The sequence below is a fragment of the Pholis gunnellus genome (assembly GCF_910591455.1).
Source record: "Pholis gunnellus genome assembly, chromosome: 13".
NCBI classification, from domain to species: Eukaryota; Metazoa; Chordata; class Actinopteri; order Perciformes; family Pholidae; genus Pholis; species Pholis gunnellus.
The window spans coordinates 1,499,411-1,524,141 of NC_136540.1; the positions used below are offsets into that span (position 1 = coordinate 1,499,411).

General features: G+C 41.7%; 1 protein-coding gene across 1 annotated transcript in view; it reads left to right on the forward strand.

The window, feature by feature from the left end:
* Nucleotides 1-1,185: 1,185 nt before the first annotated feature.
* The window catches only part of rapgef6 (Rap guanine nucleotide exchange factor (GEF) 6), a gene marked incomplete at its 5' end in the record, with an annotated part of 125,430 nt that continues 101,884 nt past the window's right edge, over nucleotides 1,186-24,731 (forward strand). The window contains one exon of the mRNA XM_079171691.1: nucleotides 1,186-1,525. Within this exon, the coding sequence (XP_079027817.1) occupies nucleotides 1,451-1,525 (75 nt within the window). The remainder of the gene's footprint in view (nucleotides 1,526-24,731) is intronic.

A 24,731-nucleotide genomic window follows, 5' to 3' on the forward strand; every position in this document is an offset into this window, starting at 1 on the left:
CGAGTGATCCGTTTCTTTTGAATGCTCTGATGATCCCGCGTGTTGTGGTCTTTGACTTCAGAGGTGTCACAAGTCAGAGGGAGGATCTGTGCTGCGTTAACGGACTCCTTTCAAAGCTCGGAGATTAGAGTATCAGAACTAGTAAACGTGTTTTAGAAAAAATGATGAGATAACTTGAGAAAGAAAATGAATAAATAAATAGCAAACTGTTGAGTCTTGCAAATGAAAAATGGAACTTATAAGGAGCAAAATGCCCTCTTGCATTACATTTAGCTGATACAGATTTAATTGATATGGTAGACCATGGCTAATAAATGTATATTACGTTAACTGTTACAGGACTTTTTATACGTTGTTTTATATTTAAATATTTATAATTATTAAGTCATTTTAAATCAAGGCTCAAGACTTGTCTTTTTCCTTTTATTAAATAATATCTAACATTGCACAGTAACTTTTATTCTTGTATTTTATACCCGTCGTATTCTATTATAGCTGATTTAAATGTTATATTCTCTTGGTAATTAAATGAACACCTTTAATATATTTAATATGTCCTTTTAATGTTTTAAGTAAAGCACTTTGAATTGCCTTGTAGCTAAAATGTGTTATATTATGTAAAATATGTTTCCTTAGTTGCTTTATTAATTGAACAAAACTGTCTCAAGCACATTGTAAGTCTTTTGAAGAAAACCTCCAGTGCAGCAGGAACATTTAGTTTATAACAAAGAGAGAGCAATCTAGATAATCAGCTTTAACTGCAATCAAATAGACTTTCCTTTATATATTTACAAAAAAACACATAATAAATCCAACCTTTTTAGTATTTTACCTTCCACTATTTTACCTTCCAATGTGCAATACAAAATATATAACATATATAATATTTTTTGTTATATTTTAGTTATTGTGGATTTATTTATATTCTTTACTGTTATTATTTATTTATAATACTTGTTTTGATCATTTACTAAGTCTCTTGTTTGCACTATCCACTATGCTGCTGTAATGTAACTGTATCCACTGTGGGACGAATGAAGGATTCTTTTTATTTTGTCTTATTTCCGACAGCACGTGAACGCATCGCGGTCTCCGTGCAGACAGATGTCGTCGCTCCACAGGAGGAGGGATCTAAAAAGAATCTGAACTCCTGGATCTGACTGAGGCTGGTGGACGCTTCCGTGACCCAAAGATGAACAGATTTCAACACTACACGTCCCGTAGATTCTACTTCCTGTCACGCTTTTAGTGGAATATTCTGGTTTGTTTCGGACGAGCAGTAGTTTTACAAAGTTTTTTTCTTTTCCTGGAGAGGAAGAAGGAGCTCCATCCATGTCCGGAGCTCGGAGCTCGGCTCGATCCACGGCGGGATGTGAGTGCGTTGTGCTCGGCTAAAGAGAGCAGCGATGAGACGTTAAAAAGTGAGGAATTATAAAAAGAAGCCGAAGTTATGAAAATGACCGGAGCCATGGAAACTTCTTTCAAACTGGCTTTGAAGAAACCGCCCCCGCTGCGGACCACAGAGGTAAACAAAACTGTCGCTTTTTTTCCTTCTTCTTCTTCTTCTTCTACTTTTTTTTTCTTTTTCTTCTTTTTTTTTTTTTTTTTAAATTAGCATCGCTTGCTAATGTTAGCTTAAATCAAACTGTTGCTTCACATCGCTGTCAGTTAGTGTTTGACTGAACCGTTTGTGGTTAATATCAGTTATTGTTGTTAATTAGTACAAACTGTACGTTACTTCATTAACTGTCAATCAAACTCTTCGCTAACTGGATAGTTGTTTGGGGGGTAAAGTTCTTGCTAACTTAACTCTGTGCCTTAATAAAGTCTCGAACAAATGACACTTAAATTAAAAAGTTTAAAGTTAAAACATTCAGGACTAAATATATGAGTGGTACCCAAACTGAGGTACAGGGTCTACCTGGGGTCGGTTTTTGGGTCCATGACATGGTTACTTTTTTTTTTCACAAAAAAACCCGTTTGCTGCAATGCATTCTGGGTCTGTAAACCTTCTTATTAAACAAAACATAACATCACGGTTTCACATCAGATTGATTATCCCTAAAACCAGGAGGTAGTTTGTGTAAACTTTGAGCTCGAGTGAGGCCAGTTACATTAAAATCTCCTCCTCATCCTCGTCCTCCCTCTTCTTCCTCCTCTTCCTCACATGAAGCTGTGGAAACACAGCTGGCTTGTCATGCTGTAGTTGAGCTCTGTGCTCTCCATAAATAGCTCACGTCGGCTCTCTTCCCATGTTCAACTGCTGCTGATAGTTTTGAAGTGTAGGCGCTTTACAAAGCACCACCACAGTGTCTAAAAAGAGCGTTCAGCTTCAGAAAAGGTCCCCTTTCTCCGGCTCTGATCCTCTGTTTGTTTGTGGTGCTCGGAGGGTAAAGACTCTCTTTCACACCTCCACAGAGAGCTCCTGTACGAACCATAACAGCCGCGTTTAGTCCACAAATAAACGACACAGTGGAAGCAGTGAGGTGGAGATCCAGCGCTGGGATGAAGTCACTAAGTTTAGCCCCGATCCTCCACCGTGCAGTGGAAGGATCCTCCTCTTTCTGTTTTCAGGGAAGCTGAACACACACATTCTAAACCAGTGAAGACAGACGAGGTGGAATGCTTCCACGCAGTTGTTCATAATGTTTATGTGCGAGTATTTGACACGAGTCTGTGCATGTAGGGATGATGTGTTGTAGTCAAACAGGAAGTTAGCATCTCACTGATTTTGAATAAGTGTGTTAAGAGCTGAAGTGGAAGCCAACACATGAGTTAAGGGACCGGTCCCAGATTCTAACGGATGCTGATGAGACTGAAACTGTTCTCTCGGTGGTCAAACTTGTTTAACGTGACGCTGAGAGTCAGTGTAACATGAGCATTCAGCATTCAGCCTGCACACTTTACGGTGACTAAATAATTGTATTTATTGTGATGAAAGACAATGAAAGGAAGTGGCACTTCCTCTGATGAATGAGGAAACACACAGCTCCTGGTTCACAGGTACAACACTTACAGAAACCGTGTTACACCTTGAGCTTTAGTTTCTTTGCCACGTGTAAACACGCCATATTGATTTCTAATCGGGTAGATTATGAGCATTATAGTCGAGGCAGCAGAGGATGACGTGGGAAAGCCGAGCAGGAGAATCAGCTGTGTTGTTTTCTTTGTGGTTGAGACCGTCCGCTGGATTTCTTGGGTGTGAAAGTTTTGGACAGATGTTTGTCTTTGTGCCTCGCCAACCTTCCCAGTCTTCCCTCCCTGCCTACCTTTTTAATATAATATAAAAATCACACCGTGGGTTTGATTCACACAGCGTTTTGTTCCAGCTGCGCCCAGTACAGATCGGACATTTATGGGAATTCCAGCCATCGCAGAGCCACAGGCTCCCTCGAGGGGGAAGGTGCATGTGAGGGAGGGAAAGAGAAGACTTGAGCGGTGACTCGGTGTTTGGTCGACGCCGTATTCGTGGAGGCAAAGACGCATGAACACAGAGGCTGTGTGTGTGTCTGGTTCTATGGAAGTCTATGAGAAAATGACTCTACTTCTCTCTTGATTTATTTCCTCAGTAAACATTGTAAACATGAGTTTATGGTCTCAGTCTCTAGTTTCAAGTCTTCTTCAATACAGCATGATGTTCATTTAGTACATTATGGTCCATTTAGAGTCAAACAGACCATAAAGCAGGGGATGCTTTAGGGCGGGGCTTACTGTGATTGACAGGTCTCTACCAGAGACCTGCACTCTGAGGGTAGAAGTGAAGCCTTTTGGTTTGAGGTGTGTTGACGTGAGAAGATGTAGGTCGCAGAGGATTGTGGGAAAACGTTTACACGTTCTGTGTACAGCATACCGAGCTGGTGGCGAAAAGAAGCAGTGAGGCTACTTTGTGTCAAACACGACGATCACGCGCAGACAGACTCGTGATAATCACCGTAACGACTGATGAACCTCTTTCCGTGCGTTACACTTCCTCGCTCTGTGGCCTCGTGTTTTACTGCGATATATAAAAGTGCTGCACAGCAACACAGTGATGGTGAGAAGAAGAGAGAACTCAAACATAGTTGTTGTGCAGCATAACACAGTTTCAATGCCACAAATCATACAAAACGAATTTCTTTGATAATTTCTTTTTACAAAAAACGGAAAACGATAGAATCTATTGACTCTAAAGAGTTCACGAGTGTGACCAGTGTTAGGAGGAAAGATACGGAGGCTTCACTGATGAGCTCGTGTTAGATCAACCATGAAGGTACCAGGATTTAAAGTACATTTAATGTTTGAGACTCATGTCATGCCAGGGTTTAAATGAACCCTTAGTGTGTAAATAAACACACCAGACACGCACTGTTGAAACAGTCTTTAGTAGAGGACGCACGTCTAGAGCGTCGGCTTCTCACCTTGTCGAGGGACCTGTGGGTTTGGCAGCTGTCGGTGTGAAACTGACACTTCCTGTCACCTTGAATCACATCACACAGCTGATAACGGCCACGCAAGACAAACATATAATCATAGCACAGGGAGGAAATGAAAGGAAGGGATTGTGGGATGTTAAGACGGCGGGAGCATGCAAACCTGTGGCTGTAGGGGATGAGATGTTAGGGTGAGAGAGAGAGAGAGAGAGACTCCCAGTTAAGACGGATATAGACAGCGAGGCATCGCCTTAAGATATGGAGAGAAGGGAGATGAGGGAGAGAGATGCTGGCAGGTAATCAAAAAAGATGTCAGAGAGAGAGGTGTGGTGGGAGGAGGGAGGGGAGAGTATGGAGGTTGAGGATTAAATTGAGAAAGCTGGAGAGTCGACACAGAGAGAAATAACTACACAACATGTAAACCTGACTATAATGAGCAGAGCAGCAGAGCTTCATGAGAGAGAGAGAGAGAGAGAGAGAGAGAGAGAGAGAGAGAGAGAGAGAGAGAGAGAGAGAGAGAGAGAGAGAGAGAGAGAGAGAGAGAGAGAGAGAGAGAGAGAGAGAGGTATCACATTACCTCTCTCTCTCTCTTGGAGACCAGCGACACAGCACAGCTCTCCTCCTGGGACGTCCAGCTTCTTTTATGAGGTGAACGAGTGAATTTGAGAGAAGAGGGGAACTACAGGTCATAGTGTGTGTGTGTGTGTGTGTGTGTGTGTGTGTTCTAAAATTAACTTACTTACAAACCAACACCTCACTAGTTATTTTATTTCAGTCTGAAGTCATATTTCTAAAGAATGATGATGGAAGAATACATGAGCGATAATAGAAGAACAAGTGAACCAGTCTCAGTGTAGTCCTGGTCCTCTATATGAACCAGTCTCAGTGTAGTCCTGGTCCTCTATATGAACCAGTCTCAGTGTAGTCCTGATCCTCTATATGAACCAGTCTCAGTGTAGTCCTGATCCTCTATATGAACCAGTCTCAGTGTAGTCCTGATCCTCTATATGAACCAGTCTCAGTGTAGTCCTGATCCTCTAGATGAACCAGTCTCAGTGTAGTCCTGATCCTCTATATGAACCAGTCTCAGTGTAGTCCTGATCCTCTATATGAACCAGTCTCAGTGTAGTCCTGATCCTCTATCAGACCTCCATCAGTAAAGAGACCATCAGAGAGAAGCTGGTCTGTTTCTATAGAGCTGTTCTTAAAGCTCGTCACGGGTCAGATTCTGGTGAAACCAGATGAACTCATGCAGGTTCACCAGAAACTCCTTCAGGAACCATCACAGAGACAACCATTGTGTCTCTTGTTCCTGTTTAAAACAGTTATCTATTAGGATTACGTGGTTGCTCGTAGCTGATTGGCCGATGGAGTGTGTCAACTTACGTGGCAGAAGTTAAAACCAGGTTTTGTGGGACAGGGTCCACTCTGTTGGAGTGAAGGAGGGTTTCTTTGTGGACTCGTCCAGTTCTGCTTGTTGGAATCGGATGTTCATCTTCTTCAAAGCTTCGACCGGACACCGTCAGTCACATGACTGAATAGATCACTGAACAACAACACTTTAATGTGCTGTTTAAACAACCAAACAGGAAACAGTGTGTTCATGTAGATCCCCGTCACTAAGAGTAAGATGCTGTCAGAGGAAATGTGTTTTTAAACCTCCACGTCTGAGGTGACAACCTCCAGTTATTCTAACATACTGCTCCTCTTTCTACCACCACTGACAACACACACACACACACACACACACACACACACACGGATCTGTTGCCTCATTCGGCAACATTTGTTCAAAGAAAGAAAGAATAAGACGTATCTAAAGAAACAATCTGTATTTAATTAAGATAAAGTTTCAGTAAATCCTGTATGACGTAAACACACACAAACACACACACACACACACACACACACACACACACACTTGTATGCCAGTAACAACATCAACAAACCCAGAATGTGCCAACAAACTGCCGGGTTGAGAGAGTCCTGAAATAAAAAAAGGAAACAGAGGAGAGAGTGTGTGAAACAGACAGAGAGAGGGAAGCCTTGGAAGACGGTGTGTGTGTGTGTGTGTGTGTGTGTGTGTGTGTGTGTTGATCGGGTGAATAAACACAGCCTTCCCCTGACCCTGGAGCCCTGAAAGCTCTCCTTGTGGAGCCAATAAAGGCCCCTCCTAACTGACTGAAGGGCCCGTGGACCGGAGGGCAGACGGATGCTAAAAACAACCTGTAGTCAAGTTTTACGAGCGAGTCGTTGGTCGTCTCCGCTCCGTAGTTTCTTGTTGGCTTCGAGGTCTGTGGCCCCCCCACTTATAAATAGTGTGTATGTATAATGTTATAAATAGTGTGTGTGTGTATAATGTTATAAATAGTGTGTGTGTGTATAATGTTATAAATAGTGTGTGTGTATAATGTCAGCTTCCTGGTGGAGCTGAGAAACAGCAGCAGGGAGACAAAACACTCTGGAACCACAGAGAGGCGAAGTTCATGGGACCTTATTTCATAAAATGTATGGATTATAGTCGACGTTTATAACTGCAGTCGATGAGCCGCAGCGTGTAAACACGTTCTGTCTCTGCAGGCAGACAGGCAGCGGTTCATTACTTTATAGTATGTTAGTACTTTATAAACCGGTAACCTCGTGAAAACACGGCAGTGATGTGAATGTTTGTTTTAATAGAAATTATTTGAATGATTAAACTAATTAAATTTGGACTATTTCATCGTTAAATGTCGCAGAAATGTATCTGAACATTTGTCGGCTCCAGATTCTGTAACGTGAGACTCTTTTGGGTTTTCAGCTCTGATAAAATGGTCATTTTTTAAACACCTTGGGTTCTGCAGGAGTTGATAGTTTCAGGGACAGTAAGCAGCTGCAGCTCGTGTTTACTGCTGTAACACTGCTGCAGCGCCTCGTAGCTCGTCCTTTTCTAAACCCGTTCTCACAGCCGAGGCCTCAACAACAGCCGGCCTTTGTCCCGCCGGCTATTGTTTGAATGTAAACACGTCAGCTTTCCCTCTGGTTACCGCACCACAGCAGCCCCAGTGTTCCCAGTGAGTGCGCATGTTTGCCTGCGCATGCATGTGCAAACAGCCTAGCGTGTTGAGTGCTACTGTGTGTGTGTGTGTGTGTGTGTGTGTGTGTGCAGCTACATTCCTCACAGGACAGCAGGCGTGAACCGGTGGATATCAGCTCTGACCCGTTGGGTTTGTGAGGAATGTGGACAGATGCTGCAGGTGGTGACGTGGTTCCCTTCATTCTTTAAACATCAGTGGATCATCTGCTGTCCTCACAAAGATACATAAGGAGCGCAATGTGTTTGAGGATCCGTACAACCAAACCTATACAGCGTCTGCACACTTGGTTTCTTTTTAAGCTGTGAACTAAAACTAACTAAAACTAAATGATTTCATTTGTGGTGATATAAAACAAACTAATCATGCAAAATATTGACATTTGTCACCCATCTGTGTTTTACTTAAGAGATATATATATATATATATATATATATTTATATATATATATGGTCGATGAGCACAAAGATCACGATAGTTTTGATCAAACGCCTCAATAACAATATTGTAGGGTTGACTATTGGTGCGTTCACAACATATTTCCACAATGAGAGTTTTGATAATCATCATCAGTAATGTGATAAAATGACGTAAGTGGGTAAAAGGCAAATAACGGAACAGGAAACAAGACACGCACGTGATCTTTAGATATCCAAAATGTGAGCCGCTATCTGGTCTCCTATAGGACGTTATTGATTCGTAGCTCCGCCCTCTTTCTCTCTGAGCAGACGTAGGTGGAGCAGCAGGCCCGTGTAGGAACCTGTAGCCACGGTTCTCTGATTAAAACTGGTTTAATGACCTCGTTAAACAGGTCTGGAATGTGTGTCAGGAGCAGAGGCCTCCAGCTGTGTGTGTGTGTGTGTGTGTGTGTGTGTGTGTGTGTGTGTGTGTGTGTGTGTGTGTGTGTGTGTGTGTGTGTGTGCTTCAAGGACAGTTTATGTCAAAGTTTGAACGTGTGCAAGGTTCCAAAAGAACATTTGCTCTTCATATTTTCACACATTTGATTATAGAATTACATAGTTTCAACAGTTGTGTGGAAGCAAAACCGAGTAAAGATTTAAATGGACGACGACGTCTCGGTGGACGTGCTGCAGGAAGAATTTTAATATTTTCATTTCTGCACAAATGATCCATCTTCAGAATGCAACAAGAGCCTCGAGATTAATTTGAAACGTAATCTCTTATTGAAGCAAAACTCCTCAATGTTTCCCCTGAATAAATCCAGCGTTATGTAGACAAACTCCTTGTTTTAATGGAAGTTGGCACATTTGCTGTTTGCTCTTCTGGTGCTCACCAATTTCTAACTTTTACGACTTTTATTGAGAATATTTAAATATTCACAGTTTGGAGAATCACATTTATCGACGTTCTGTATACGGTGCTAAAACGACAGCTGTGAGCACCTTTCACAGAAAGCAGAGGGATGTTGGAGATGCTAACAGATCACTGGTGCACGCTGGGTCACATACATCCTACTGACCGGTGAGTCCACAGAGACCAGCAGCTGTGTGTTTCCCTCCAGCAGCTCAGCAGAAACCTTGTAAAGTGTGTTGTGACGTCTCTTTATCAGCCGTGTGTTGTCTGTTACACACAGAGTCTCAGTTGTACTCATAAAGCTGTGCTGCCTTCAGGACAGAATGTGTTTAGTTTAGTTTATGACGTTAATAAGCATCAGAACAGTTGAATTTGGGAATAAAGGTTCTCGGGCTGCGTGATGTCAGTATGAATTATCACATTCTCCTTTTAGAATGATAAATTAAACGTCTTTATAATCTTCTTTAACATCTTCTGCTCGTAACATGCTCCATCCTCGTCTTTCCCTCTCAGTTATATTTATTTCAGATTTAGTGAAAAAGTAATAAACGCCTCCCCAGTTAAGCCAAAGACCTCACTCTCACAATAACTTGATGTAAACAAATGGAATATTATTTTATAGTTTATGACACTTTGTCCCTTCTATTCAGTAAAAGGACCGACGGAAACCTCCGGGTTTGAAATGTGAAGTCAAAGCTTCATGTGTTAAAGCTGCATTCTCTCTAGTGACCACCAGGGGGCGACTCCTCTGGTTGTATAGAAGTCTATGAGAAAATGACTCTACTTCTCTCTTGATTTATTACCTCAGTAAACATTGTAAACATGAGTTTATGGTCTCAATCTCTAGTTTCAAGTCTTCTTCAATACAGCATGATGTTCATTTAGTAAATGATGGTCCATTTGGAGTCACACAGACCATAAAGCAGGGGATGCTTTAGGGCGGTTTTTGAAGTGTGTTTTCAGTCCATGAAAGTTAACTTTAACATTTTGGTCTTTTTGCACTAAATTCACCCTCTTGTGTCACACATGGCGACGGCTAAAAAAACCAAGATGGTGACGTCCAAACTGCCGAACTCGAGACTTCGACTACGGAAGAAATTCTGTAAATGTATTTCCTGACGTCTCGGCTGCGTTGAAGCACTGAGCTCTTCTCTCCGTGGTTCTCATCCCGGACGACGCTTAAAGTCAGTCTCAGTCCGCCACCACTGAGGTCAAACAACTTACAAAAGTACAAAGAAACATCTGAACGTGACACACACTCGGCTTCTTGTTCATTTGTCTGACGTTCAGCATTGTGAATAGGTTTGTTGTGTTGATACGGTTGAAGCGGAGCACACGGTGGTATGTGTTATTCACACATCCTGCCCTGTGAACCCCTCAGAGACTCGGCCGTAGTCAACAGCAGCAGCAGCAGACACCAGGGAACGCTACCTGGAAAACAAAGAACTGATGTGCTTTCTTTAGTTTGAACTCGTGATGTTGTTTTGCCCGTGAAGAGAGGAAGAAATGTGAGGAACGAGGGCAAGGTTACAGAGTCCAGATCGGCTCCAGAGGTCTGAGCTCTGGTTGTGATTTATTCAGTGTGTTGAGATGAGTCAAGACTTTGAAGACTAAAGATTGAAAGATGCTTCTGTGTGTTTGTCTGCGTGGCTATCGGTCTGTTGGATGTTTGATTTGAGCGTGATAATGGCCTTCACATACTTCCATCATTATGTTCTATGCTCGTTTACACCTTCACAACTTATTTCAGATGATTCATGAACTGTTTTTACTTAAAAAAGAGAATAACGGGTCTATTTGGGTCTCTAAAGGTCAGTATATTATCTTGATGAAGCCACAACTCCCGACAACATTCACTTTGTTTGGGTTTTGTTTTTTGGAGCTCTGCCCTTCACGAGCTGTATTACAGATTTATTTTTGGAAGCTACTTCGTAGCTCTTGGCAGAGTACTCAGTCAGAAGTTTATAGAAAGAGAAAGCACCTGCTACACCTTCTTCTTCTGTTCTTTAACACATTGTTCTCTCTGTGGCTTTGATTTCACTGTAATATCTTAAGTCCTGCACTTTTATGGAAACAGAACAATCATGGTTGGAATGAGAAAGAACTAAAACATGTATTTTGTGCAGAATAACAGTCATAATGCCATAAATCATAAAAAAAGTTCTTTGGATAATTTATTCTACACAAATTGGAAAACATTGGAATCTATTCCTACAACATTTCTCTGCTCTATCTTCAGTAATCTGCAGTTTAGTGGAAGATTCACAGATTTTTTTGTCACGTGATTGTTGGTCTGAGATGAATCAATCATGACTTCTTAGTTGCGCTGAGGAGCTCAGAATTTAATGCTTTTTACAGAATCTGGTTAAAGTGAAATGTTTATTCAGGGCGAGACTTTAAATGAGACATGTAGAATAAAATGTTCTTGATGAAATAACAATTTTATGCTTCGTTTTAGTTGCTTTTTCTGAAGGAAGTGTTCGGCCCACATGATGTGTTCAAGGACCGTCGGAAAGACGTTTTTACAGCAGCTAGGATAAACGGTGTAGTTTTGGGGATTGTTTAAAGACAACATGCTTCTCATATCCACTGATGGGTTTTGGGGTTCAGAGGGAGGAAATCTATTTTCTCAATCAGCTAAATATGAGTGAAATTAATATTTACTTTTCTAAATCAGAACATCTCTGGTTATTTCACATCTTCTCACTGGCTTTGGCATGGCTCTGTGTGAAAAAGGGGAAATGAAACCTACTTCAGTGTGCCAATCAAAACATGGCAATATTTAAATCAAAATCTGCACGTTTAACGTTTTAAAGAAATACTTTCAGAAGCTTTAAGACTCACATATTTCCCTTAAATTGAAGTCAAAGACGTAACCAAACTGAGAAAGTTCTTCGGACCTTGAGTGGGACTGATGAGTGGGTAATGGACACCAGCAACCTGTTTCTGCCTGGCTCTTCAGCCACCCATCTGGCAGGGTTTCATACCTGCTTCCTCAAACACAGGAAGCTGAGCTCAGTCGCTATTGGATCTCAAAAACATTTCTGACTTCCTGCTCGGGCTGTAACTCGCTGAGAATGTTAAAGTCGCCATCAGCCGTCTCATCGCATCCTCCCGTTGAGTTTGATTTACATTTTAGTCTTTCACTTTTTGTCCAGGTGCACATCTGGCCTTGTTTTGTGTCCCTTTTGTCTCTTCATTAAAAGCCTCTTTTAAAGTTGAGGTTTAGTAAAGACATTTTTAGATTTTCAGATCACGCGTTGCTGAAAAGCCTTAAATACATTATCCGAGCCATATTTTCTCTGATCATCTATCCTTAAAGGACAGAATATATACTTTGTACATTTTTAGCTAATCTATTGGAGGTGGAGCTAACTCTGGACGTGCAGATAACAGATGTCATACCACAGTTAAGTGCAAACGTCTTGTAGCGACAACATTCCTGTCTGAGAGATCGACGCCGAGCTAATTCACCTTCTGCGTCTCACGAGTTTTTACAAGAATGAAGCCGGACTGGAAGTGAGAGATCCAACTCTCTTCCACCTCGTTGTTGTTCATTCCTGGTGCACTCGTGTTCCGTTTCATTACCCTCCCGTAGTCTATTGCTTTCATTTTGATGGAGGCCCATTCTGTTGAATAATGCATCTCTTAAGGACTTTTTTTGGCGTTTTTTTGTGCGATTAATGTGCTTTTTGCATTGCGAATAAAGATATCAACCAATCACATTGCGTGAAACAGACATAATTAAAAGCGTCCAACAACATGTAGAGTGAAGCGATTTCGATGAATTATCACAATTTTAAGCTTCGATTTGGCTGCTTTTACAGATGGAAGCGTTTGTCACACATGATGTGTTCAAAGGACGTTGAAAGTGTGACCGTAATATTTGTTTTTGCAGCTCCTGGCGATGGTAAATGGTGTAATTTTCACAATTAATTAAAGAAAACACGCCTTTTCAAACCCGCCGGTGGGGTTTTGGGTTCAGAGGGTTTGAGTGACCTCTGTACATACCTGCATATTAGGATTTAATTACAGCATCTGCAAGTTTGTGCAGCAACGGTGGCTCCACTATAAAGGCACATGTGGCCTGCATGGAATCCAGAAGTGTGCACCTGGAGGCCAACAGTGTGATTGAGCAACATCTGGTTAACCAGAGCTCATGAACACAGAGTGAGCGTTGGTGTGGTTCACTGAGACTCAGGAGTAGTGAGCGTTGGTGTGGTTCACTGAGACTCAGGAGTAGTGAGCGTTGGCGTGGTTCACTGAGACTCAGGAGTAGTGAGCGTTGGTGTGGTTCACTGAGACTCACGAGTAGTGAGCGTTGGTGTGGTTCACCGAGACTCACGAGTAGTGAGCGTTGATGTGGTTCACTGAGACTCAGGAGTAGTGAGCGTTGGTGTGGTTCACTGAGACTCACGAGTAGTGAGCGTTGGCGTGGTTCACTGAGACTCAGGAGTAGTGAGCGTTGGCGTGGTTCACTGAGACTCAGGAGTAGTGAGCGTTGGCGTGGTTCACCGAGACCAGTAGTGAGCGTTGTACTAACTCCACCAGGTGACGAAGAAACGCAAACAAACGTGATGACGTGTGGTTTGTGCGAGTAGCAACATTTCGATTGTTGATCCATTGTTTTGACTCACAGGCTCTTGAGGTCGATCCCTAAATCACTCATTTCACTCAATCGCTGACTTACTTTATGAATGACTCATCTATTTTCTACTGGTTTACGTGTCGTGGTATTTCAATCCTTACGCTTGCTCAATTACTGAGTCACTCACGTGTGTGTGTGTGTATATACGTGTGTATATATGTGTGTGTATATATATATATGCATATGTATATATGTGTGTATATATACATACCTGTTGGCTCGTTGGGTCGACTCCTTCGCTGACGAGTCTGAGAAGAATGCGGAGCGTTCACCTCTGGAATGCTGGAATGTGACAGCTGGATTCCTCTGAACCTCCCTCCCGCTGCGCCGACACCACCGTATGAAACAATAACCTGCGTGCTCACAACACATGAGCTCAGCACTGACAATAGTACCCGTGTGGCTCTTTGTGTCTTTTTGAACGTGCTTCAGAGGTGTGACTCACAGGAAACGCTTTTCCTGGAAGTTTCACAATCGTTTATTTGGAAATTAGTGATGTGTGTGGCAGTGGACGGTGAAAAGTGTGTGTGGGCCTTAATTTGAAAGAGATTTAAAATATAAAAAAGAAAGAGACTGATGGAGGGAGGGGAATGGAGTCAGAAAGATTTGTGTTTAATGAGAAACAATAATTACATTTAAAGACGTAACCTGGGGCTTTGGGAATTTGTGATGCCCATTTATCACAGTTATCTGATGTTACAGACAAACTTCTAATCCAATACCATACCTCGATATTGCAACGATATTTTTGGTGCTTTCTCAAAAATATTTACACAATGACATTTCTAATAAATAATCATCAGTAACGTGGGTATAATGACTAAGTGGGTAAAAGCAAATAATAATATATTACATACCTTTTCTGTACTGCATCCTTTAAAACCAGGAAAAGATAACACTTAGCCACATTAAGATATCCGAAATCCAAGACGATTTCTCTGGTTAGCAAAAAACAAAGTGACTCAACAGCTGTAATAAAAGAGTCCCTACGTATAATGTTGCAATAAGGACATCTGGGGAGTAGATCGCAGATACCTGGTGGCAGAATAAACACATTTTCTTCTGGTAATTCCAGATAAACTCTGATTCCTCCTTTTAGTTTTAAAGTGGTGTACTCGGCTGAAGTTTGGTCCTTCACGTTAACTGTACATGCTGCTCTTATCTGCACAGTCTACCCTTTGACACGGCCAGCGTTTATCTCACTTTTATCGGATCGAATCAGAGCTGCTCCTTTATTCTTATCAGGCAGTCACACAGTTTGAACCACAGCTGACACACTTATGGAAGACCAGTGAGTGCAAATGTTCATCCACTGGGCACTTCACTCTGATACGTTTCCAAAGCATGACCTGTCTCATTCTAACGTAAACTCCTCTAAAAGCTCTGCTTCCTTTTTAATTGGCTGATTTGGTCTGACATGATTGTCAACATGTTGCTTTGTTTATTTCCTCTTTTCCATCTTAACTGTAGCTTTAGGTTGGTTTACAATCAGCTGCTGTCCTGAGATCAATGAGGTCAAAAAGCCTTCGCAGGGATTATGTTTGCAGATGATTTTGATTATGTATGGATTTATATAAGACATTTATTTACATTGAATATTCGTTACTAGATACAGACGTGCTGTCTGTGTTTGCTGTGATGAAACTCTTAATTAAATAAAAGTCTAACAGAAAAAAATATATTTACCATAAAGATTACACACACACACACACACACACACACACACACACACACACACATCCTGAGAGTTAGGCTTTAGTGATGTCACTGATCTTTTACTGTATCTGCCATCAACAAAAGGAAAATGATGACTCTGCAGGGCGGCGTCTGGTACATGCTGTAATGTTCAGGTATGCATTCTCATGTTACGCCTGCTTTGCCAGATCACATGCTAATAATATTTAGCATTAATCAAACCAGTCTTAATACATTTGGTTTACAAAGAAGTAAAACATTGATTGAACTGAATTTCTCTCAACACATCAAATCATTTCTAGAAGTACTTTTGACTTTACACCAATGACTATGACCTTAAAAACAGAAAAAGCACCACTTTAAATTACCGTTAAATAGCTGTTCACATATGATAGCAGCCGTTCAGTGTTGCCAGATCAGATTGCCAGTTTCCGGCCCAATCACGACTTAAAACACGGCCAATTCAACAAAAAAACAGCCCAGGTCATAACCGTTCCATGAAAACCTGCCTAAGACAGTAACACCACGAAATGTGTGACAGAAAACACATCATGCATCACATGACCAAAGATAAAACGTTTGATGAACAGGCTTTAGTAACAAAGAGGGCAGACAGACAACCAAACAATGACGTTGAGGTAAATAAGTCCTCCCCCATCGCTTCCATGGTGCCCCATGCTAAATAGATGCGTGAAACATGCGGCTAATGGCAGGCTAATACCCACAGTCTATAACTCATCCGCTTTTGTCATCTTGTAGTATAATTAGAGCAATTTTCCTGTCATTGTAAGAGTGATTGATGTGAAGCTGTCCGAGAAACACTGCGTGTTTAAACTAATCTGTCGTGCTCTTAAAGAGACAGTTCACCCATAAATCAAAAATACATATTTTCCTCTTTCCAGTGGTATTCATCAATCTAGTTTGTGTTGGTGTGAGTTGTCTAGTTTTGGAGATATCGGTTGTAAATATATCAGCTTTCTCTGCAATATCTCGGCACTTTATGGCGTGTCGGTGGAGCAGATTTTGCTCAAAGCGCTAAAAGAATATATTTGAAAAACTCACAGCAATGTCTCTTTACAGTTATAGTATATTCAAGAGAAGTCAGGCATCTTTAAGGCCGATATCTCCAAAACTAGGCAACTCACACCAACACATAAATAAATAGCACTACAGGTAAAAGGAAAAATATGTATTTTTGATTTTGGGGTGAACTGTCTCTTTAAGAATGAACCGTCAGTCCTCTGGTTGGTCTTCCCAGTGGCCAAAAGCAGAATCCTGGTGTGTTGACATGTGTAAACGGTTAGTGTGTGTTTGATATACAGTCTTTAGATTTGCTTTAAGTGCTTCTGGACTCCATCTTTTTCTTGTCTTGACTCTGGTTGCACCAAAGCCAGATGCACCATGGTTGGATTCACCGGGGTGGTCTGGACTGCATTAGCCTTTTCTTTTTTTTTCAGTCGCCTGGTTTTCAAGGAGGAAACCATATTAGTCCAAGAGGCTGAGAAAGTTTTCAAGTACCGACAGTTGAGTACGTGAGAGAACGGTTTTATTCGCCAGCCTCTGTGGCCTAATCTGTAGTCGGTGAGCTCAGTCAAATGGTCTTCAGTCCACCGTTAACTGGAAGTTACATTACGTCTACGCAGATAAGAAGCCGCTCACTGCAGGGATGTGTGTGTGTGTGTGTGTGTGTGTGTGTGTGTGTGTGTGTGTGTAGGTGTGTGTGTGTGTGTGTGTGTGTGTGTGTGTGTGTGTGTGTAAGCACGCTGGAGGTTTGGAAGTGTAACTTGATAACATGATGTCGGCTTCTGTTGTTGTGAGTCAATGCGACACACCACAACATTTTCCATGCAAACGTATTCAAACGATATGAGAACGTTGGCACGTGTTCATGCACTGAGTTATTTTATTGTTCGGGGGAAACGACCAGAACAACTGGATTTATGTGAGTGTGTTATCTAAATGACTCTTTCTTTTAATCGTGTCGTTTTAGCTTTTATACCTGTTTTTATTTTTATTAAGAAATATTGCACATTGTCGCTTTCTTCCTGCATCTATGAAAATTATACATTTTAGTTTAAAATCTGTACTGAGTGAACAGCTTCAAGGCTTAACTGCTTACAATCTGCACTAAATCCATCATCAGCCCCCCCCCACAACATAAATGGTGGCTTTCAGGCCGAACCCTGATGGCTGTTTTTATATCTGACACATGAGTCCTGTTTCTTTAGTGTAAAGTTACATCTACACTACTACGTTTTTGTTATAAAACGGCATTTGAAAACAAAAACAATATGTCGAAACGAGTGTTTTAGCGCCGTTTCTCGTCCATACTACATAACGCCTGATAACAGGCAGCAATCTCTGGTTCTGAAAAGTGAAGTCAATGAGGAAGTGCTTTAAACCTGCATTCTCTCTAGTGTCCACCAGGGGGCGACTCCTCTGGTTGTATAGAAGTCTATGAGAAAATGACTCTACTTCTCTCTTGATTTATTACCTCAGTAAACATTGTAAACATGAGTTTATGGTCTCAATCTCTAGTTTCAAGTCTTCTTCAATACAGCATGATGTTCATTTAGTAAATGATGGTCCATTTAGAGTCACACAGACCATAAAGCAGGGGATGCTTTAGGACGGGGCTACACAGTGATTGACAGGTCTCTACTCCGAGACGTATACGGCGTCTCTACGTCACTCCTCCTCAGTCCAGATATGGTCACTTCCGCTCACTGGTTGCAAAAATCCAAGATGGCGATGGCCAAAATGCCAAACTCAAAGGCTTCAAAACCGCAGTCCACAAACCAATGAGTGACATCACAACGATTATGTCCACTTCTTATATACATTCTAAGGGGGGAGGGGTTAGAGAAGGACATGTCATGACACGATGAGAGCTAAACAAGTAGTGTCTTCGGACTAAAACGCCACCAACGCATCTAAAGTTCTTTGTGGATGTAGCCGTAGTAGTGGTTTCATCTAGCTGATGTCTGTACTCATCTCACCAGAGAAACCATCCATTACAGGTTCACCTGGTTCCTACAGAAAACATCTGAGGCTCGCATGAAACCCAACCAAACCAAAACCAGAATGAATCCCTCGGGTCCCACAGGCTGGCTGAAGCTAGCGAGCCCAGCTGTGAGACACTTCTCAGTCCCACGCAAACACCAAAAACAGTCTGAACGCCACGCTGCTCGGCTCTGTTTTTTGATTTTCTACAGTGAGAGTGTGAGAAGCGGAGCGGAGCTGCCTGTCTGAACAGATTGGTGAAAGAGCTCCGCTATCTGTTTCCACATCTTGGCTCTGTGACAGCCCGCCTGTGGCGATGAGAGCCATGTAGACGACAGCTATGTGCATCAGCTACTTAAACTCCCGTTATAGAACCAGAGCTGCAGCTTTCCTTCACATGCTTCTTCACGTTTGTGGCTGCACATTTTCTGTTTGTGTGGCGGCCCTAAACTTAGCAGCCCACCCTCGAACTTCACAGGACGGAGTGAGTGCCGTCTCTTTAACATCTGCTGCTTTGAGCAGACATAAACCTCTCTGGCCAGCAGAGATGGTGAAGGATGACGGGGGGGAAAAAAAGCATGAGAGACAAATGAGTTTTAAAACCGCGTGCGATGAAAAGCTGAGTCGATTTAGTGTCAAACTCTCAAAACTTACAGCTTAAATAATTGAGATTAACTATGAAGTAATGCTAAAAGCAGAGCAAATGAGATCCTGTAACAAAGGGGCAGACTGTGCTCTTGTCAGGAAAGGGAAATGATAGACGAGCTCAAACTGACTTGGTAATGAGAGGGAGCGGAAAACACTCTGGGAAATTACTTTAAGGGTGTTTAAGATACCTTTGAAAATTTGTGAAACCCAACAGCTAATTTGGGCAAGAAGTATAGAGTGTAATTAGTACAGATGAAACATTCAAATGTTCACAACCTCGAAGCATGAGTGGCGGCATTTTTGTGTTGAACATAGTCATAAAAACGTCAATTTAAACATTTGGAGCCTGTAGCTGAAAAAATCTAAATCACTATAGCACAAATTGTGAAGATCACATGATCGTTCGTAGCTATGCTGAGGAAAAAATAATGCCACGTAATTATTTCATATGCTTTCCACATAATCATGAACGAGGAAGTATAAAGAACGCTAAAGCAGGTCCTAAACCTAACTTAATATGTCACGATCTTTTCCTAAACATAACAAAATATTTCACGATCTTTTCCTAAACGTAACTATTTCACGATCTTTTCCTAAACCTAAAAATATTTCACGATCTTTTCCTAAACCTAAGTAGCTTTGTTGCTTAAACCTAACTAAGTTGTTTCCTGTGGACAAGGAACTTTATTTTGAAAAGACCGTATGCATGTACCGAGTGTAAATCGACACGTGTTGCTGTACTTTTGTAGGAAAACGCACAAAAAATGAGGAGTAACTTTGCCTAATATTAATGTATCATAAGCACCGATAAGGAGACGTTGACTCACTCGATGTCTCTACCCAGTGACGTCAGAAACAACCTCACCACCTGTGAAATATCATACTTAAAACAAAAAGCCTAAAAAGTGAATGTACACTTTTCCACACGGCCACAGAAAGTTCATTGCAGGCAGAGGGAAAAAAAGAAAGAAGAAAACTTCCTATGCCAACTTCATTCATTCTGCAGCTAAGATTACATTAAGGGTCATATTTTCCATTTGTGTGTGGCAGTGTTTCTGCGCCTGTGTGGCTGCTTGGTTTGGCTGCTGGAGGGAAGGCAGCTGGTGTGGTGCATTCTGGGACTCACTCTTACTCTCTAGCTGGAGTAAAGGAGGAGCTTAACACAAAGTCCGATTATAGTACAGAGCCGGCAAAGTGTGTAAAATAAAGTGATGTATCAGTTCATCCCTCACGAGGGAGGTAGTGATCATCTCAAAGACTTGTCTCTACTTACATCAAAGTTACCATCTTCTACAGAGGAAGTGTTCTCACCCTCTATTCACATCTATTTTGGGATGTTCGGCGTCTGTTTATCTGTTCTTAGGGCTGTTATTTTCTGCCAACGCCACATGTTTTGACAGGCGTTTACTGTTAGTGTAGTCGTGCAGGTCTGAGTCAAGTAAAAGTCCTCCCCTCTGTTTCCATAACCCGCTCTACCACCGGCACCACCACTGTCGTCACTGGGCTTTTTATTATTTTCTATTTTCTCCTTATGAACCCAAACTCTCAGGATCCACAACTCGCACTGTATTTGTGTTTTATTTCCTGAGTTTTCCGCTCCGCAGTCGTTGGCTAGCGTCACACTAAAGCGCTTTAAAAGGATTCTTTTTCAAACGATCACACTCGTGTGTTTGATTCTGCTGGATCATATGAAAAAAGGTCTTTCTGCGAGCAGTTTCAAACCCCTCGTTTCTAAAATAATGTCTCTGTTGCGTGTCAGAGGCCGAGCTCGTGAGCCAGAAGAGGGGATTTAAGATGTAAGTGCTGCAAAGTGTGCTTGAAACCTCACACTGATGCTGACTGATAGGTCCGCACTGCCCCGGTGGAGCCGTGACACCGTGGGATCACAGTTGACCTTGTAGGTTTAAAACCGTCGAGGCTTTGGGGATATTAACGGTATACATCGGGCTGGATGTTGAGCTTCAACTTGAGCCGTCCTGTAGGGAGATTGTGCAGCTGTGAGTAATGATGACCGCGGATACATTTCTACCTTCTGATTCCAAACACGAGTTCTTTATCCAAAGAGAAGTATTACAGCGGTCATATAAGCGCCATAACCAGTCAACTTATTTTGTTGAGCAGATGTTACCTTGTCAGCTGACGACTGGGTAAAATGACCAATACCTCAATAACGTACATCATTTATACATATATCACAATATTAAGTTTCCCGTTAATTCAATAAACAGTCTATGAAATAACCACATGGTTTTGTTTACTTGACAAATGAAAAAAACTTTAGTGCAAAATGGTCAGATTTTGCTGAGACATTTGAGTCAGTGTGTGCTCGTTGTTATTCATTTAAGACGACATCATTGTGTATCCCGATATCTCGATATATGATTTCATTCAAAGACGATAAATTACCATATTGAGTTATCACCCAGCCCTTCACATATGGATTTCATCTCTCAAAACATTGAGATTACAGTTTAAATAGGAAAGAAGGTTCTCCAAAATCTAATCAAATCTTCTGGTCTTTGTGGGAATCCTGGTGGTGTGGTGTACTCATCGATTAAATAAATCTCAGTCTCTTAGGTCCAAACGACGGGCAGGTCGTCGTTGGATGGGTCAAACCAAAACCGTTTGTTCTCCGTGTGACACAACAAGTCAACTTGGATTTATTTGTCACTTAACCTCCGTACTTAAGTAACGACACTTCCTTCTTTATTTGAACCCAAAACACGATCTGTTCCTAAACCTAACGAAGTTGTTTCCTGCGAAGACGGAACTTTATTTTGAAACGACTGTTTGTGTGTAACGAGAGGAAATTGACTTTTGTAGAAAAATTAACTTATTTCTAAGATTTCACATGAACCGTTGTTTGATTAACTAGGTGGTGGAACATAAAGGGTTCGGGCTGAATCCCTGAGAAGCCGACATTTCCTTCGCCGTGTGCAGATGTGTGTGTGTGTGTGTGTGGGCGTGGCCTACGGTGCCACACTGTTTCTACCGTATACAGGCCGAGGGCTGGAACGTTCTGAGGGCCGCTGTAGCCCACAGAGACACTCGCCGTCACATTTTCTGTTTCCAGCGTGCAGGGCTGAGTGTTTCTTGTACGCAGACCATGTCAAAATATTTAAACACAAACAAGATAAATGACTGTTTTACACGACTTTTAAAGCTCAAATATTTATCCCCTTCGATCCATTTTTACATTCCACTTAACAATAATTATGTTCTGTGATTCACTGTACCTCTCTAGTCATGCATGTATGTGCAATAAATAGAGCCCAAGTCCCTCCCTTTCACGTGGACCACCATGGGTCCTTCAATTTGGAATAAATCGTTTTGCACGTCGAGAAAGTTGCAAGCTAAGCTAACGGCCATGTTGTTGTTGTTGTACATCGTGCGAGACGAGAGATGTGCGGTTTCACACTAAACTAAGTGTTACGACAAACTGAGACAATTCATCTTTTTAAATTGATAAACATCGTACGTTTAGTTCATGGCACAATTCTAACAGGATCAAAACAATATCTGTCGTAATAGTTAATGATGAGGATGTAATGACCTGCCTGTGATTTCTCTCAGCAGCTTTAAATCCATGTTTTTATGATATATATAAATCACCAGAGAGAACGTCTTCTATGAACACTCATCAGGATTAAACATGTCCGCTCTGCTAAAGCCTTGTGCTCCCTGTTATAAGCGGCTCATTGTTGACTGTGGGAGTGAGCGCTCTCAGTAATGTAAATGTGAACATGCTGGCAGGACGTTAGCCAAGCTGTTTGTTCTGCTGCCTTTTGAATGGACGCGTTTGTGTCGTCCGTCTACAATATCCTCTCTGTGCCGCTGAACGACCCGACCGGCCTGCTGTACATTCTGGTGGAGGCGTGAGTGGGCCGGGGGGGTGAACTCTCCACAAAGACGGACCTGGTTCCTCCTGAGAAGTCAAATTCTCACAAAGATTCAGAGGGAGGATTCTGGAGGCCTGTTCTTGGCACCGCGGGGTCGTGACCCCGCTATACATGGCGTATAATTTAATCCAGCAAATAAAAGTATGAATGAAATATAAGACGGGATTTTCTCACGGTGCTCAGAGGGTTAGAAAGAGTTTCACTGGCCTCAGGAACGCTCCAGAGCGGTTTGGTCTATTGGGACAGTTATTAAATCATAAAACATGTTATGTCACTCACCACGCCCATCCTCGGCCACTCCCTCCTCACTTTAAAGATACATTTTTGGCTCTGTTTTTAGTTATGCCACATACAGAATAACCAACAGTCGGGAATCTTATTCTCTGGCCCGTGGGCTGGTGATGGTGTAGCTGTCTGATGTTCTGTTGGTAGCTATTACACGAGTCCATAGATACCGGAGTTTATGGCCCGATCGGGATAAAAACCACAAGACGCTCATCGTGGTGAATTTTGATTATTGCGATAATCATGAATATGATCACGAGGGACTTTAAACTGTCTTTAAAAAACTATTTATCTGCTACGATAATGAGCTGTCGAGCTCATTATCGTAGCAGATAAATAGAACCCGATTTAAAAATAAATAAAAACAGGAATTTAATGTAAGAAAGAACTGACTCACACAATGTTTTTTTATTTATATTTCCTTTTTTAATGCAGAGGGACTTTATCATTTATATTTACTTTTTTATTTAAGATTTTTTTGATTGTTTTTTCCACAAGATGTGTGTCCTCTGTTACACAATACAAATATTAGTTTCTTAACTAAATTGAAGGAGAAATGATTGCAGCATCATTCTGATGTTTATAGTTCCTACTTTCATACGAAGCAACAAGAAGACGAAGGTTTGTCTTAGTTAAGTAGCAGATCAAGACTAATTCTATACCTCAGTGATTTACGGAAATATAATAATTTGACAAATCTTTTTGTCAAAAACACGTGTGGACAAGAGATCTTTTATTTGAATCATGGTTTTATTTTTAGCACAGGAGAAGTTGTCCCAACCGACCCTGGAAGGCAGAGTTCAGGGAAAATCCACTCCTCGTACATTTAAGATAAAATAAGAGAAGTTTACAGGAACTTTACAGTGTTACAGCAGCTAAACTACAACAAGAGGTAAAGATATCATACATAAGCTAACTAACAGAAACTAAAATAAGATATGATGGGACTGAGTTCACATTATTGCACATTTGAAATAGGAAATAAGAAGAGTTGATGCTGCACACTGGTGTACATTGATACGGATTCTTTTCATCTCTGTTCCAGTCGTCTGTGAGTAATTAAAGGTTATTTTGTGTCCGCTCTCCCCTCCAACCATCTCAAGTTACGATATGTTAACAGCCTTCTTCAGTGCAGTGTGTTGGTTCCTCGTGTGGGAGACATGTGGTGGGTGGGACACAAACCTCTGCACTGCAACAACTTGCTTCTGTGCTCGTCGGGAGCTGCAGCAGCTTGTTCATGAGTGAGTAACAGGAATACTTCAGCAGGCCACGTGTCACAATGTCTGCCGCCTGTTCTCCTGCAGTGATGTGCTGTAAGTGACATTTATTTTAATGCAGACATTGTTGTTCAATGCGTTCTTGAGAACAGATCAGTTCCACGTGTCAGTAGGTAGATAAAGTCTCTGCTCGACTAAATCTTATTCACTGAGGGGTGTTTCTGCCAGCAGGTGGCAGCAGCACTGCAGGTACACAAGTCTCTCACACAAACACACACACACACACACCACTGATCAGCTCCGTTTGTCTTGTTATTTGACAGCCACACTTGTGAGGATCAGGTTGGACTCCATCTTTGGAGAAACGGCCTTAATCTCTTGATTGACAGCCGGGCAGCTGTGAAACCTTCTGATTCTGCTCGTGTTCTGTGAAGCCATGTGCAACTTCAACTTCGCTCTGATACTCACACTTGTCACTTTGAAGTGATATCAGTATGATATAAAAAAAAGATGTATAGTAAAAAAATCCAAATATTTGG